Source organism: Microtus pennsylvanicus, chromosome 20 (genome assembly GCF_037038515.1).
Source record: "Microtus pennsylvanicus isolate mMicPen1 chromosome 20, mMicPen1.hap1, whole genome shotgun sequence".
Classification (NCBI taxonomy): Eukaryota; Metazoa; Chordata; class Mammalia; order Rodentia; family Cricetidae; genus Microtus; species Microtus pennsylvanicus.
Genome location: NC_134598.1, coordinates 26,157,801 through 26,175,843, shown reverse-complemented (window position 1 = coordinate 26,175,843; position 18,043 = coordinate 26,157,801). Strand labels below are relative to the sequence as shown.

General features: G+C 38.7%; 1 protein-coding gene across 4 annotated transcripts in view; it reads left to right on the top strand.

Moving 5' to 3' along the window:
- The window catches only part of Atp2b1 (ATPase plasma membrane Ca2+ transporting 1), a 53,134-nt gene that overhangs the window by 23,464 nt on the left and 11,627 nt on the right, over window positions 1-18,043 (top strand). For all 4 annotated transcript variants that reach the window (XM_075954893.1, XM_075954891.1, XM_075954895.1 and 1 more), the window contains exons 7-14: window positions 83-244; window positions 1,241-1,455; window positions 3,730-3,972; window positions 5,232-5,473; window positions 8,322-8,559; window positions 14,232-14,411; window positions 15,008-15,095; window positions 15,475-15,581. In XM_075954893.1, coding sequence (XP_075811008.1) covers window positions 83-244; window positions 1,241-1,455; window positions 3,730-3,972; window positions 5,232-5,473; window positions 8,322-8,559; window positions 14,232-14,411; window positions 15,008-15,095; window positions 15,475-15,581 — 1,475 coding nt within the window. The remainder of the gene's footprint in view (window positions 1-82; window positions 245-1,240; window positions 1,456-3,729; window positions 3,973-5,231; window positions 5,474-8,321; window positions 8,560-14,231; window positions 14,412-15,007; window positions 15,096-15,474; window positions 15,582-18,043) is intronic.

Genomic DNA, 18,043 nt, shown 5'->3' with positions numbered 1-18,043 from the left:
CCTTTTTCCTGTAACAAACTTTGAAAAAAAAATGTTAATCATGCCTTTAAATGCAGCAAAATTGTGTTTTTTCTGAACCTAGCAAAAGCCCAGGATGGTGCAGCCATGGAAATGCAGCCTTTAAAGAGTGAAGAGGGAGGAGATGGCGATGAAAAAGACAAAAAGAAAGCAAATTTGCCAAAAAAAGAAAAGTCCGTTTTACAGGGGAAACTTACAAAACTGGCTGTTCAGATTGGCAAAGCAGGTATGACCCGAGAATGGGTGTTGGTTCTGAAGTGCATCTGTGCTTTCCTACCTGAGAGGGTCTCTCAGCACAGCGAGGACTGGGAATGGCACTTGGCCAGTGTAAAGGATGTTGGTGTTAGAATATTTTTTTTTATTTTGTATGGGGCTTTTTGATTACCATATTACCCCTTCTGTCAGTGAGCTGGTCAGTCAGTGATTAAGTTAAAATTAGTGCCTGAATTTGCTTAATTTACAAGGCCTTGTAATCGTCTTTAAACTTTTAGGGTCAGTAATGAAAAGGGACTATCAGGGAAGTGATTTTGTACAAATTATCAAACTTTAACAGTTTCTTGGCACACATTGTGCTCAGCCTTCTGTTGACTGGCTATGAAAAAAATATATTTTTGTAAACATTTACTACTAGGGTATTAGACCCAGATATTTAGACCTGCTTTATGTTTTAATATTCATTTTTAAGAGGCTAAATAACATAGAAGGGCAAATGTTTTGTAGTATATAGTTAAAGTTTATTTTTCTGAGTTAATGCATCAGTGAAGATAGATTAAAAGTAAATTAGGAAATGATCCAGGTAGTATACTTTTATGTGTATACTTTTAAACATAGTTAACTTAATTTTGAGACTCTAAGTTGACCGGCCTTCACGTATCTTTCAGAATGTTGAGCATTGCAAGCGCTAGCCTACGCTGATCTGTTGGTATTCTCTTGTATTTGCTTCTTGCTTTAGCTGGGCCTTTCGAAGACAAGACACAGTTGTCAAGGAACCACAGAAGCTCCTCTCTTAGTCTCTGGAGTCAGGATTATACCTAGAAGCAAAACTTAAATCTGACAGGGGTCAGATATGATAAATGAAGTATAAATTGGAGATAACAGTTTCCCAGAAAAATTAAAATAGACATAACTTATCGAGTTATAAAATAGCCTTACAGTGCTAATACACTTGGCAGTGGGTAGTGTCTGCACTTTTTAAACAATTGCCGCTTTTCTGTCTTTAAAGGTCTGCTGATGTCTGCCATCACAGTTATCATCCTAGTATTATATTTTGTGATCGATACCTTCTGGGTCCAGAAGAGACCGTGGCTTGCTGAGTGCACACCAATCTACATACAGTACTTTGTGAAGTTCTTCATTATTGGAGTTACCGTTCTAGTAGTTGCTGTGCCCGAAGGCCTTCCACTGGCAGTCACGATCTCACTGGCTTATTCAGTCAAGGTTCGTGGGAATAGTCGGTAGACGTGATGTTTAAAGCCTTGGCTGGTTTAGAAAATGCATACCCGGTAAATCCTTTTCTGGTCTGGAAAGTGGAGGGTTTCCATATCCGTAAAAGTGCAGGTAGTGATTTCACTATTTCTGTGTACAGCAACCTGCTCACTTCGTGGAGAGCAGCAGCTTGGTGGGGTCTTACCCTACCCACCTTCCCATCCGTAAAATCAAGGCCAGGATATGTGCAGGTTAGAACACTGCACAAGAGCGAGGGCGTTTTACTTGAGACCAGTTCCTGAGGCCACATGTTTCTACTTTTCTGTTCCTACAGCGTAGTCTTCCCACTTGTGGGCAGGGTTTTATTTCCAAGAACAGTTCACATAGATGCACGTGTAAACCCTCTGACTCCCTTCCTCGTTCTGGCCCTCGCTCTTGTCCCTGTCAGTGCTCCTCTGCCTCACTCTCCCTCTGCTCCAGTCTACCCTGCTGGTTTCTGAGTATTCCTTCTACCTCTTTTCTTCCATTTCAGCGTCACGGGTTACACTTAACACAAGAATGCTGCTCTTGTAATTCATGAAGTTATTTGGCTAATAACATTTCTGATGGGGAAAAATCTAACCAGTCAGCTTCTGTGCTTACATTTTTCCTTCAGTATTCCAAATGTTTTACAAATGGCCAGTCATAAGAATGTGTCTTGCTTACTGTTTGAATTTTTTCTTAATTTACTGTGTCTGTGCATTTGTGTGCATGTAGAAGTCAAGAGTACAGCTGGCTGGAGTGGATTCTTTCCTTCTGCCGTGTGGGACCCTGAGATCCAACTTAGGTCACTAGGCTCGATAACAATCCGCTTTTTTTGTTTGGTTGGATGTTTGTATTTCAAGACAGGGTTTCTCTGTAGCTTTGAGCTTGTCCTGGAACTAGCTCTTATAGACCAAGCTGTCCTCAAACTCAGAGATCTGCCTACCTCTGCTTTCTGAATGCTGGGATTAAAGTCGTGCGCCACCACTGCCTGGCTGTAAGCAGCTTTCACCCACTAAGCCACCTTGCGGGTTCCCACTCTTTATTTTCTTTTCAGGCATTCAACACAATTTATATAGTTAAAAAATTATAATATGATAAGATATTTACAGAACACAGTTTAACCATCTATTTGTACTTTTCTGGTGCTTTAAAATACTTAGAATAAATACTGATTTGACAAACCACCCACTTTACCAGTATTGTCATTAGTTCATTTTGTATAGTCATTAATGATGTTAATTTTTCAGTTCATCAGAAAGATACAGGTAAGCTGATTTGTGAGTGAGACCATTTTGCCTAAAGTCCTTTCAGCTTGTGTTAAATGTCTGTTTGGGCCTAATATGATCACCTTCTGTTTTTTCACAGTGCTGTGGTCTTTCTATATCTTGTCAGTTTCCTAAAATTCAACCTATTTCCTCTACTGCAGATTTTATACTTTCAGTTTCTTGTATCCAGATAATAAGTAACTTTGGAAGTATACATTTCTCTTTTCTATGCTTACTCAAAAACTGGGGTTTTTTATATTCTCCTATGATTTTAGTTATGGGTGGAGAAGCATTGGAAATCAATTCTTGTAATCGTGTGTGTGTGTGTGTGTGTGTGTGTGTGTGTGTGTGTGTGTGAGACTTTAATTCAAATATCTTTTTCAGCTATTGTGAAAAGTCTTGGCATCTTTGAAACTGTCCTCCTTGGTTACAAATGAAAGCAGTGACATGCACTTTGATTCTAAGGATGAAAATTTCTAGCATTTGGATTGGATGCAAATGACTCGGTCATGTCTTTGAATGTTAACTCAGCCTGTAAAAGGGGAGGAAGCAACCACCATCACAAATTTTTCATTTTCTCTGACTAAAGCTATGTTGTTGTTGGAAATTGCTGAGGAGTCTTTATTTTGTACTTAATGAGACTTGGTCCTTTGTCTTGCTTTAATTACTACTATACCTGCAGGTGACGGTTGTGAAAGTAAGACATTTCACTAGCGTATCTCAAGCATGTAGCACCTAAGTATAGATGCTGAGATCTCTTTTGGATTATGTAATGCATCAGTACCATGGTTGAAACCATTAAATGCTGGTAGTGTTCTCTTTGGCTTATTTGAGTAGGTCAAATATGTAAAATCCTTCCAGTGTTAAGCTGATATTTTTAAGCTGTGTTTGTATTAATTGATTTTATCATTGTAATGTCATGAAGTGATTGTCTTTCTGTGTCATTTAACTGTTTTACATTGTTGGTTTTGTTTTGGTTTGGTTTTTGTCACTATAGAAAATGATGAAGGATAATAACCTAGTGAGGCACCTGGATGCTTGTGAAACCATGGGGAACGCGACAGCTATTTGTTCGGATAAAACGGGGACATTGACAATGAACAGAATGACAGTCGTCCAAGCTTATATAAATGAAAAGCATTATAAAAAGGTTCCTGAGCCAGAAGCCATTCCACCAAATATTTTGTCCTATCTAGTAACAGGAATTTCTGTGAATTGTGCTTATACGTCAAAGATATTGGTAAGATTTCTTTAATTTATATGCATGAGGATTATTGTTTATGATATGATTAATATATGATCTGTTACTTCTTTATTATTACTGTGTCTGTGTGCCTGGTTTTGTGTGGGCACCTGTGGAGGTCAGAGGTGGAAGTGGTCTCTCCTTCTAAGTTTGCTTGTGTTCCAGGAGTCAAACTCATGTTTCTGGGCGTGTACAAGTGTCATGACCCCTAAGCCATCTGCTAGCCCACACTTGGATATCTTTTTATCTTTAATTTCTGGTATTCAGAAACTTTGATGCTTTACAGTCAGAACACCAGGCTACAGTCTCATGTTTATTGTTAATTTGCAGTGGCAGGTATAGAACAAAGGACCTGTGTCTGTTAAGTCAGTGTCCTGCCCCCATTTTTTTCCCAGCCCACACACTAATACTAAATTCATAATACTAAATTACTGTTACTACGTTCGTTTTGTAAAGGACCTGCTTGCCTTTCTCATAATAGAACACCCAGTGTCAATTTAAAATCCTTGAACCTACTGTCAGTAGCGTCCTTCATATAAACTTGTTCCACTATTTTGTTTCTCAGTAGTTCCTACCCATAAAGTTGTCTTTAGACCTTTTAAAGGCTCATAAAGTAATCATAGATTCTGTGAGAACTTTATTAAGGTATTCTCAACTTTGCAAGCTTCAAAATTTAAACAGAAAGTATAACGTGTGTTTCACTTTTTATTGTGTAGCAATTTCTTAAATCTTTGGGCAGAAATTATATTGCAAGTTGCTTAATGAGAACATGAATGGGTCTATGAGGAAGTTAGGAGAGTCTGGATCTTGCCATTTACTAGCAAAAAGCCTGAGTTTTTACTTTCTATACTTACAAATAAGGGTTTGGTTTTGAGTTACTTAATATATAGATACTCAATGAAAACAAAAAGAGAAAAGGAGTTAAAATTAAGTCCTATTGTGTGTGAAGAATTAACTATAAGATAGATACATCTTATGTCATTTAATTATAAGTCATAAGTCTCCTGTTTATATAGCTACTGAAGCCACAGCCATTGTAGCTGGAAAGCTTGACAGAAGTTCACTTGATTAGCAACTGGCTGTACTGTACCCTTCCCCAGACTCCTTTCTACCTTACATCTGTCCTTCTTTGAAATTCTCAGAAGATATTTTCTACATCATTTTGTTTCAGAAGCTATATTCTGTTTTACATTTTAAGTTAAATGTTTAATAGGGAAGCAAGGTAATGATAACTTCTAACCCTTACTCTTTTACAGCCACCAGAGAAAGAGGGTGGATTACCTCGTCATGTGGGTAATAAAACAGAATGTGCCTTGTTGGGATTTCTCCTGGATTTAAAGCGGGATTATCAAGATGTTAGAAATGAAATACCAGAAGAAGCCCTGTACAAAGTCTATACCTTCAATTCTGTTAGGAAGTCCATGAGTACAGTCCTGAAAAATTCAGATGGAAGTTTCCGGATCTTCAGCAAGGGTGCATCTGAGATAATGCTGAAAAAGTAAGTGTGAAGTGCTTAGATGAACAATCTGACTATTGGACATGAAATCCCACTGTGAGGTTGTTCCTTTCCTTTGTGAGCATCATACATTTGATAACATCACAACTATTGCATACTTTCTGGTGTCCAGAGATCTGCCTGCTGTGTTTTGTCTCTCAACTCTGTAGCTTCTAATTTCTCAGCATTTTGCTCTAGGGAAAATAAGCCTATTACGTTTAGTGTGGTAGTTTAAATAAGGTCAACTTCATTGCTTTGAGTTTTTTTTTAATAGATATTGATTCCAATATTTTATATAATCTTGAAAAATCTTTTGTTTTTTATTTGGTTGGCTTGGGATTTATTTATTTGTTTTTTGAGACAGGGTTTCTCTGTGTAGTCCTGGCTGCCTTGAAACTAGCTTTGTAGACTAGATTGGCCTTGAACTCAGAGATCCTCCTGCCTCTGCCTCCTGTGTGCTAGGTTTAAAGGCATGCACCACTACTGCCCAATTTTCTATTGATGTAAATAGAAAGTCCCCATTTGTATCCAAGGGAAATTTATATTTATATTTTATATGTAATCTTTGTTTCTTACTGTCCTTTATGGTTCCCTAGTTTCAAAGTTAACATTCCATATAGAAACATAATTTCCTATTAGCTATGTTATTACAGCTATTAAAATTATATTTTTATTCTAATAGAGAACTATCAAAAAACATAAAAGCAATTTTGGAAAATTGGAGTTACTATTAAAGCATTTTGAATGTTTCTATTGTTGATTTACTTGTATATGGTTTATAATTTAATGTATTTTAATGTACGCTTGACACATTATAGTCTTAATAGCCTTAAGAGGTTAAGTAAATTTTTAAAAGCAGCTTTTTGTAAGTTGATAGAAGTTATATTACTGTTTTGTTTTAGTTTTTGTTTTAATAAAGAATTTCATGTAGCTCAGGCTATACTCCTATGCCCCCATCTCCCAAATGCTGGGACTATAGGCATTTGCCACAATTCCTTCTTGGATCTAACCTAGGCTTCTTTGAGCTTTTAGAGGAGAGATTGCATTTAAAATGGGTGTGGGTATGAATTGAGAACTTCAAGGGGACAGGATGCAGTGTGCTGGAAAACATCTTCTTGTATAGCTAAGCAGGAAGTGAGAAGGTGTTGTGAGACCTAGATTACAATCATCTTTCATCTCTAGCACACTTAGTTATGTGATTTCATTCAGTGTGACAGGGTAGGAACCTGTTGTAGACCTGGTTTGCTTGGTAACAGATACGGTAATGGCAAAGGAGAGGTTTTTTTTTTTTTTAATCAAAGTCAATCAAACATTGACTCTTTCCTTGCAACTAATTAGCTTTGAAATCTGAGTCAGAATTTTTTTCTCCTTACTTTCCATTCTCCATTAGAAAAGGGACTGGCGACCAGCAGATAAGCAAAGCCAAGCCAGCAAATTCCTCCCATAGAGCTTGTTGTGTAGTAAGTGCACAGTAACTCAGTTATGTTTATATTCTGCTTAAAGACTTGAGTGTTAGAATGATTAGATGAGAATGAGAAACCAAGTAATACCATTAGAGCATTTGTCATCGAAGCGCTGTGTCTAAACGCTAGATATGGTGGTGCATGTGTCTAGATGTGTGTCCCCTAGCATTTGAAAGTCATGGGCTACATAATGAAACCTCGTTTAAAAGACAGAAACAAGAAGGCTGTGACTGGAAGCCATTCCTGAATCAGGAACTGATTCGAGGTCAGGATGAAAGGAGTGACTGGTGCCGGGGATGGATGAAACGGCTGTTGCTGTCACATAGGAGCTCAGGCTGGGAGATGAGAGCCACGGGAAAGAAGGGACGTGGATACAAAGGAATGAACACTCATTCCTCAGTACCACAGAGAGAAAAGAAACGTGGCAATTAGGAGGTGACAATGCTTTGGGGATGAAGAAGCCAGTGTTCACGTGAAATTTTCAAGTTACCTAAAACAGTTGGGGTAATGTTAATGCCAACTGCACAGGCAGTGAGCAGGCACCAAGGTTAAGACACTTGATCACTGACGAAAGCCTTAGAAAACACAACAGTGGAGATTTAAAAGACACTTCCGTGGCTGGGCCGTGGTGTTGCACACATTTAATCCCAGCACTCAGGGGGGTGGAGGCACGCGGATCTCTGAGTTCAAGGTCACCTGGTCTACAAGAGTTCCGGGACAGCTATACAAACACAGAGAAATTTTGTCTCAAAAGAGAGAGAGAGAGAGAGAGAGAGAGAGAGAGAGAGAGAGAGAGAGAGAGAGAGAGAGAGAGAGAGAGAACCAAGACACTTCCATGGAAACATATAGAAGGACATCACAAAAAGAGGAATATAGAAGATGTGACTTCACTACGTACTAGGGGGAGTCTTGGAGTTAGTTTCACTAAAAATTAAACTATGTGATGTAATCTTTCTCTCATAAAATGCCTATTTTGATATTTTAACAAAAAGATTCTTTTTTTCTTTTGTGGTTAAAACAATATAGGTGATGAAATAATCTCACAGGTAAGGGGTTAATTTGAACTTACCCTGTTTATTTAAAAGGAGAAAATATTTTGTGTAACCACTTGAGAATCTTTGTGAAAACGTTTTTAAAACAGCATTTCCCAAAAACGAAAATCTAGAGACTGTCCGTGGTAACTGGTTAAGAACCATAAATAAGAGCCATACAGGTGAGAACTATTTAGTCAAGGGGAGAGTAAGCTAGTCTGTAAAATGCACCGTGTAAGATTCCCTCATTTCCTGATGTCAGATCCCAAGAGCTCCCTTGCCCTTGCAGTTCTCTTAAATGATATCACCTCTTACTTTTGTTAATTATTGATGTTTGCATCCATTGTTCCCTTTTAGGTGTTTCAAAATCTTGAGTGCTAATGGTGAGGCAAAAGTATTCCGGCCCAGGGACCGTGATGATATTGTAAAAACTGTGATTGAGCCAATGGCATCAGAAGGCCTGAGAACCATATGCCTTGCGTTCAGAGATTTTCCAGCTGGAGAACCAGAACCAGAATGGGATAATGAGAATGATGTCGTCACTGGCCTTACTTGCATTGCTGTTGTGGGGATTGAAGATCCCGTGAGGCCTGAGGTGGTGAACTCTCCTCTTCTACATGTGTGGGATCCTGTGCTATAGTAGATCTAGGCATTAGCCATAACCAGTCTTCCAGTACCACCCCTGATGTTCCGTGATCTTTACTCTGTGAACCGAAGATGAGTGGAACCATAATGTAGCAATAATAAAATAGCATACAGTACCCTGCTGCTATCAATGAGACAGCTGCCGCAGTATCCTGTATGGTTATAGCACCATAACCTAGCACAGTTAGGTTTTATTCTGTGGACTGGGACCTCTTGGTGAAGGCAGAAATGCCTGTGATACTGGCTGTGTGTATCTATTGTGTTCTTGAGGTGTGACAAGTACAACTGGAAAACAGAATTTTTGACTTTATTTAAATGTAAACATCTGCCACATCTGATAGTAGGAAACACTAGATTTTGCCATTTAAATTAATTGAAATTTTTGTGTGCTTACTGACTTTTGGTTTTGAAGTGTATTCCAGAGACACTGTTCTATATACTAACGTCAGAAAGAGTTTAGATATCTGATCCCTGGCTTCAAAGAAGTCAGTATTTTGGATGATAGTGGATATAGTATTTGATGTTAGTACGTTGCCAGCATATTGTATAATTGGAGACCAAGGGGTTATCAGCCTAATCTAAAGCAGTAGCATCTTTTTTATTGTTTTTTCTGCGAAGTTCACATATAACTTTATTTAGTGCTTACCAGGTGGTTATATTATTAATTACTCTGATTTGACAGAGGAAAATATTGAGATATATGGTCTATGAACAATAGACAGTATATTCAGATCCTAGCTCTAACTCTAAAACAAAAGTTTAAAAGACCATTAAACTGTATTTCCCACTACAGGGTTTAAATAAGACTTAAAGTTTGATTAATTGTCTTGAGTCTCAGGGGATATGAGCTAAAGAAGGTAGGGCAGGGAGCCTTGGGAACATAGTACATCTAAGCAAAGAAGGAGCAAAGGAAAAAATACTTTGGTTCAATACATTATCAAGTCATTTATCCAACCGTTAATACTGGACAACCTTCTGAAAACAAGAAATACTGACTTCAGTGAGCAAAATCATGAGATAATGTATATTCTGGAAGAAAATACCCCAGTAGTACAAGGATGGATGCCTGGACAGTATGCCACTGGAGAGGAAAGGCTTTGTGGAGAATACTGATGGTCCCTGCTTTCATAACCCTTATATTTTACATGGGGGACAGCTATGAGGATGAAAATGGAAGTTTAACATTAAATAGACCTCTTGAGAACATCAGGGTTGTAAAGGATCTGCATGGGGTAATAAAATAAGGTAATTGAGGAAGACTATATTAAGAATTCGAGCTGAAATGAAATATGGTGGGTCACTAGGAGCCAGGCATATAAATAGCCACAAGAACATTCCAGGCTGTATTAGTCATGGTTCTCTAGGGGAACAAAACTTACAGAATGAATCTATATGTATATAGAAAGGACATCCATTAGACTGCTTACACGCAGGCTGTGGTCCAGCTAGTCCAACAATGGCTGTCTACCAGTAGAATGGTATAGTAGTGGTTGTTCAGTTCACGGGGCTAGGAGTCAGTACGCACCAGCATCCTGAAGTAGGCTCTAATGCCAGTGAAGGAATGGACTTGCTGGTGAGAGGGGGAGCAAGCAGGCAATGGGAACAAGCTTCCTTCTTCCGTGTTCTTTAGGTAGACTGCCAGCAGAAGGTGTGGCCGATTAGAGGTAGATCTCCTCACCTGAAAAAAGAGGGTTTTCCCACTTTGAATGATTCAGTTAAGAAAATATCCCTCACTGTGACCCAGCTGCTTGGGCTTTAGTTCATTCAGAGGTAGTAAGATCAATAACCAAGAACTGCCATTACACAGACAGACAGCAAACAGTGCAGGGGAGAAAACTGTATTGAGCTGTATGAAAATGGAAAGGAAGCCAGTGTGCTGATGAATATAAAGAAGCAGGAGATGAGATTATCCATGGCTTAACTAGACCGTAAGGCCTCTGAGATTTTCTACAATGCCAGTATTGTATCATTCTTTGTATGCTAAAATACCATTTTTAAGACTAGAAAGAGAGAAATAGAAGCAGAACCCAGTGAAATTTTTACACCAGTCTCCAGCAATATTTGAACTGCAGTTTTGACAGGGAATGTAAAATGAAAGATGGCTTGATTAGGTAGACTAGTAAGGATGAATGAATATGTTAGGTTTGCGTATTCTGGGTTTTGACCCTGTGGAAGTGTATGAGATGTCCTGTGTGTGTCAAGTAGGCATTTGGACCTATAAGCCACAAAATAGTACTGGAGAAAATAGGCTGGAGAAATTGTTTATGAGACAAAAAGAGATATCCTGGGGAAAATACAATCATAGAAACTAGTAGAAGCTGAGAGCCAATTAGAAACCTTACAAAGCAGGAGGAGCCAGTCTCTACCTTGCTTAACTTGATGAATGATAGAGGATATTTCCATGTCGTAGAGTAAAACAACACAGTAGCATGAGAGATCAAGATAAATTCAGTTTGGGGTTTTGCAGTTTCACAGGCTTAACTGGCATCCAGGTCAATGATGATTGTCAATCTTTGCTGATAGGAAAACCATTCAGAGTTCTGTGCGTTGACTTGCAGCTTAAATCTTATCTAATAGAATACTTAGGATAGCTGTAACTACTGTCTATTAGAGAAACTCAAGTTCTCTTAAGTCCTTTATATTCTGGCATTTTAGCTGGGGGAGAGCTTTCTTTAAAATATACTAATTGGCCTTTCTTCATGAAATAAGATGGGTGTGTGGGGCAGATGCAGTGAGGAAGTTTGAACCAGCTTCCCTGATGTCTGACTGGTGCAGTTCTGAATCATGAGTCCTGATGGAAGCTACAGAACAAATCAGGTTTCCTGTAGCTGCCTGGGAACTTGTACAAGACATGTCACCTTGCTTTAATACCCTGCTTGTAAAAATGGAGGCAATTTTTAAGGTGCAAGTTAGAAATGCTTTCTGTGTAATAGGCAGAAAACAAATACTAATTTGTCATTATTAATCAACCTACTTAAGATATAATTCCTGAATCATCCCAATTTAAAGTGTGGTCTAATGGTTCTTACTTTGCTTACCGAGAGTTATGCAGATGTCATGACAGTCAATCATGATAGCTCCATAGTCACTGCTACTCATCCCCCATGATGCCCACCTCGCAGCCTGTGGTGCCAGACCAACATTTGCCTGCTGTTTGTGCCTACATTTACGTACCTAGAACTTTAGAAAAGCTATTCTTCTTAGCTCATTGTAATTAAATACTGACTGGTCTACTCCTCGCAATTCCCCTACCTTTTAAACTAAGCCATGGTAACCAGCATCCAATCTGCCCTTCATAAATAATACTCCTACACAGTTTTAAATCAGTCCCAATCTCTGTACTGTCTAAATGATCGTAGATGAGTTTCCAGTCAGAGATTTTGCTTAGATGTTTGAGCTAAAATGTGTCTTGAGCTTGTATGAGATATCGGGAGGTACATTATATAGACAAGTGACCAGAATTTTATAGATCAGGTCTTGACAAAAAATCGATAACCTAAGCATCACTGGACCTCATATGGTACCTGGCACCCAGTAAACATTAGCTACAGTGAGTGTGGAAATGACTCCCCTCTAGTGATGCAGATAACTAAGAGTTGGCAGCATGACAAAAATAAATAAATAAATAACAATATAAATCTGTAAACTTAGATACATATTTAAGCTGTTCATAATTACTTATGTGTTCCAAGACTATCAGATACTGTGCTATTTGTGCCACCCTTGAAAAGCATCCCTGCGGTAACTGTTTCTCCAGAAGCATTTAATTCAGAAGCACGGTAAATACTAAGCTCTGTTTATTTACCAGGTACTTAAATGTGTAAATTAATGAAAGAAATTGCTTTGGTGATTTTAAGATAAAGTAAAGGTCCTGCCTTAGGAACAGACTTGCTGAGGACATGAAAAAACAAGTATCTGTAATATAATGGGGTAGCCACTAATAGCGATATTTAATGGTAAGATGAAGGCCAAGTTTGTTTAGGTAGGTAGCTGCAACAAAGGGACGTCTAAACTGGACTTGGAGTAGTCACAGGCAGGCAGCTCCCTCCTCTGCATGTGTATGTATGTGAGGTGGTATACATTGAGAGATTACACACAAAAGAGTTTCTCCTTTCTCTTGAATTGGCAGCATTCGACTCTCTTCATTCTTCCATAAAAAATAAACCGGACAAGCTCTGAGTAACACTTTGATTAAGCTTTTGTTCTTGGGTGTATCATTATTGGCATATTTTCCTCATCACTGCTGGCTGCGTGGCCCCGAAGCCATTTAAATTCACAGCCTCTGCTCTAGTAGGATCTGTGTGGATTTTCTGACTAGAAGACAGAAAAGAATTTTTTAAGCAACTACAGTAGCAGAAGCACACGCTGCCGCGTCGGTCTATATGTAGTAGAGGAAAGTTTTAGTAAATCTAGAAAACCTCTCCTGAGGCCATCTGTTCTCTTCAGTACCGAGAGCCCTGTGCTTTGTGTGTAACAGCTGAGGAGTCGTGCGTATTTTTAACATGTGTTGCTATGGTAAAAAGAATTCTACCATACAGTCGATGAGACGTTTAAAGAAGTAACAGAGAGATAGGGACTGCAGTTAAAGCTGTTTCAGTAAGCCCTAGGGATCTACCTGACTCAGGAAAAGTTTGAGAGAGAATCTGTAATGATGTGTTGGTCCTTAATGGAAGCATCGGGAGGAAATGAAAAGAGAATTAGAGTCGACTCCCAGGTTAGTTTAGAAAGCGTACTATATACCAAATTGTGATGCCCACTTTGTAGACAGAACCTGGGATAAAGCTCTCAGAGTGTGAAGAAGGGTGTGGATTTTAAAGTCATTAGCTCAGAAATGGTTGGGAAGTAGATAAAAGAACTAGAACAGGGCTGGAGAGATGGCTCAGAGGTTAAGAGCATTGCCTGCTCTTCCAAAGGTCCTGAGTTCAATTCCCAGCAACCACATGGTGGCTCACAACCATCTGTAATGGGGTCTGGTGCCCTCTTCTGGCCTGCAGGCATACATGCAGACAGACTATTGTATACGTAATAAATAAATAAATAAATAAATAAATAAATAAATAAATAAATAAATAAATAAATAAATAAATAAATATTTAAAAAAAGAGAGAACTAGAACAGTGGCTTTCAACCTGCTGTAGGAAATATTATACAACCCCAACCATAGAATTATTTTTGTTGCTGCTTCATAACTTCAACTTTGCTACTACTGTGAATTGTAATACAAATATCTGATAGGCAGGATATCTGATATTGACCCTCAGGTTGAGACTCACTGGATTAGAAGAAAGGGAAATAAGTGAGCCATCTGTAACTAAATGTCCTACTCAGGTATCCCCTAGACAGTAAGCCTGAGTCATTGAAAAACTACCACATAAGAATCGCCTGATGGTTTCCAGGAAAGAAGCTTGTAATAGCATTGAGAAGTTAGTATACAGAGTGAGGTTGGCAGCTGAAAATGGCTGGCAGTAATAGAAGAGAAGACATTATTGACAGTGAGTGAAGAAAGTTTGGACATCTTGAGATAAAGTTGTCAGTTGTGAGTTTGTGAGATCATATTTGTTCAATGCTTTTCTTTGGAAATAATAATTTTCTGTCCTAATAATTTTTTCTTGTGTAATCCAGGTACCTGAAGCAATAAAGAAATGTCAGAGAGCTGGAATTACTGTGCGCATGGTCACTGGTGACAATATTAATACTGCTCGGGCTATTGCTACCAAATGTGGTATTTTACACCCAGGGGAAGATTTCCTTTGCTTAGAAGGTAAAGATTTTAACCGAAGAATACGAAATGAAAAAGGAGAGGTAAGAATTTTTCCAAGTTTTAAATTGATATGCTTAGTGTATTTAGTAATTTCTTCAACCAGTACATACTGAATCTACATTCTTTGTTAGGCTCTCTACATCAGTAATGCTGTTCAGAAGCAAAGCCGTCTTGCAGTCTAGGAGACAGGAGCAGTGGTTCTGAAAGGGCTTACATGTGGCAGGAATGCTTTATGAAAGGAGTTAGGTGTAGACTACTTGGTACACACAGGACTGCCAAGAGTAGCACGGTGGGCAGCCAGAGCGGACGTGAAGTGGAAGTTAGGAGGCTGTCTCCTCAGAATTCTCATGCCTTTTCATAGGTGGTGGGGGAATTTTTCAAGATTTGGCCTCAACTTCTTGTACATGAACCAGAGCCACCAAGTCAGCCTGTTAAAACAGATTTTTTTGACTCCCCAATCAAGAATAGTATTTGTTTGACCTAAGGCCCGGCCTAAGAATTGCAATTCTGAGACGTTCCAAGGAGTTTCTATTCCTCTTTGGACCATGAGTAAAGAACCACTGGTAACATGGCAGCTAGCTAATTGAGAATTATAAGACGAGTTTTGGCACATTTTAACCTTGATAAAAATTTATAGATTGAACAAGAAAGGATAGACAAGATTTGGCCAAAGCTTCGAGTACTCGCAAGATCATCTCCCACCGACAAACACACACTGGTTAAAGGTGAGTAAATTTTGTGACTCTCAGGGTTCTCAGCACAGAAACGTGTTCTGCTTTCTTAAGCTAAAACAAACCCCGATTATTAAGTTGAATCGCAAATAGCATTTTGTAGTAAAATGTAGATATATTTTCTTCTGATATCTTGGGAAAGTTATGTTCGCCTTCAATGATTAGTACTCACCTTCAGTAATTAGTACTCCTAATATAGCCTTAGCTTCTAGAATTGATCTTTGCTTCATAGCTAAGCAGTGTATATTTTTATGTTTGTTTAAATGTATTTTTAGCTTTGAGTCTCTGAAATGGACTAGTAAGGCTATTCTACAGAATCACCTATTCATTGAAAGGATTTTAGAGCACTAATTAATATTTGCTTCTCTTTAAGGTATAATTGACAGCACTGTCTCAGAGCAACGCCAAGTTGTAGCTGTAACTGGCGATGGTACAAATGATGGCCCTGCACTAAAGAAAGCAGATGTTGGATTTGCCATGGTAGGTGCCTACTTACTCAAATATTTATATACAATTTGCTAGCTGGGTTGTCTGCTTGTTTGCTGCCAAAATTACTGCTGATTTTAAACCATGTTCCTCAAAATTAGTTTAAGAGATATAGGATAAGCCTAAGTGAGTTTATAAACACAATGGTTTTATATGCTAGCTTTATGAGATACTGTGAAGACTAGCTAGAAGATGATTTCTTTGGACAACTGTTAACAATATACATTTGCTTTGTGCACTGAGGAATATTTAAACATTCATCAACTCATCTACAGCCACCTTCTTAAGCGAACTTGTAGCAATGGTGACCTCACAGCTTTTAAAGAACATTTGGATGCCATCATTTTATATAGTCATACAGTCTCCTGTGTGTACAAAATAACGTGTTTCATTATGACATGCTCACACGTGCATATAACGCGCTTTGCTCATATTCACACATAACCGTTGGCCTCTTAATCTCCCCCTCTTGCTAGTCCTTTACCCTCCACAGTTTGCCCTCGCATTTTGATGCCTTTACATATTTTTTTTTCAATCTAAATTTCACATACAAGAGAGTTGCTTGGGGGGTGGGGAGTTGCTTGTTCTTCAACTGAAGTGTTTTCTTTACTCTTCGTCTTATTTTTAGAAATTAATAGTCCATAATCCTTCCTAATTGTCAAAAACAGAATTTAACAAGAAAAACTAAGTATCTGAATATTTTTGTTTAATATACAGCCCAGTCTTTATTTTTTGCATTGGGCTGGAAAGTTGTACATTGGGCTACAAAAAATCTCTTCTGGAGAGCTAATTGTTAGCCTTAATGTGACTGTCCATGGCCATTGTAGAAATGCTAATTTTCTTAAGAGGTGCTGAATTTGCCTCCTTATCTAAAGTACAAGAGACATTGAATTCTGACATAAAGCCTGACACTAAGGATTCAAGGTATGAAGATGTTTCTGTGCACTGGTGTGTACTGGCGTAATTGTTCTCCAGTATTCTGTTGCTAAAATAGAGATTTACAAGAAGGGTCATGGTAGGCTCTAATTAAAAGAGATAGTAAGAAGAAATGTATAAATTTGCCCTCAAGTAAAAGCAAAGGTTACAAGGACTCTCACCCTACCCTATATCTAGACAGATGGAGTGACATGAAATGTTGAAAACTTGTGCTAAGTTCCAGTCGTGAGCTAAGCAGTGCCTAAGGACTCTGCCTTGTGCTCTTAAGCACACAGCATCATTCCATTCAGGAGCATTACGATCACCAGTTGTTGTACCTACTGTGACCCTGACAGCTAACCCGGATGGCAAAACTAGTTTCATAGAACATATGATCTTTTTCCTCAAAACCTGGGTATAAGACAGGTGTTCAAGTTAGCAAAACTTAACCAATACGAAAAAAATACAGTACACAGGATATGTTGGTAGTGGGTTTTACACAACTTAAATTTGCTTCAAAAGTAAAGAGAAGAAGTAAGTCCTTGGATGATTTGGTCTTGTAACCATTTTTGCTAAAACTTGACATCTGATAAAGTACGAGTCAGTTTAGATACGTGTGTGCAGGTAATCACACTGAGGAACTCACTAAAAGCTGATGTCTATTTTGATCCCAAGTTCCCAAACGTATTTGTCTGTAGAATTAAGTTTTCTTTGAACACCCACTTCCCTTTTAAGCTGTCTCTTAAGTTCCTAAGAATTTAAACAAAGAAAGAGATTTGCATTTGCAGCCTCTAAGAATGGCTGGAGTTTAGTTCGGGGACTAAAAATTTAAATCATACTTGCTTATAATTGAATATTTTGAGTACAGCTCCATTTCCCCTTTTTAAAAATGTTTGGTATCAAATGCTCCTACCATGTGCCATTTCTTTCACCTTAGTTTCTGACTCCAAAAGGAAACGACTATTTTAGCTCTTTTCCCCCACATATATGAACCATATGATCCCGGAACTTAGTCAGCATACAAAGCATTGACTCCTGGCTTTTCCTCAAGGAAGGTGAGGACTCCACACTTAGCAGACAGCAGGAGCACAGGCACAGCACCGCATCTGCTCCATGTGCGTTCGCGTTCACCCTGCCCACCACTCCTCACTAGTATCCCGTCATCACTTAGGGTAGCCCAGCCTTTGTTGTGACTGTCAGTGCTGTTCCATCCTGAGCCACATGAACTCCTTTTTTGTTATTCACTTAATGTTTTCCATAATGTTTTAACATACTTGGCACACACTCATTCCCAGAGTCCCTTTGCAGTGACTCAGAGTCACTTGGTGGTCTTAGCAGTTTTACCATAGCAATCCCTCTGCCCCACCTCTTGACCTGCTGTAACCTGGCATTGGAGTGGAAGTGACAGCTTGCCTGGATGTATGAATTTGAGAGAGCTCTGAGGATCTACTTACCTTGTCCTGGGCAGTACAAGAGATAGATATTACCTGTGACTCCTGGAGCTCATTGCTTCTGCCTGTTTTAAACTCTATACAAAATCA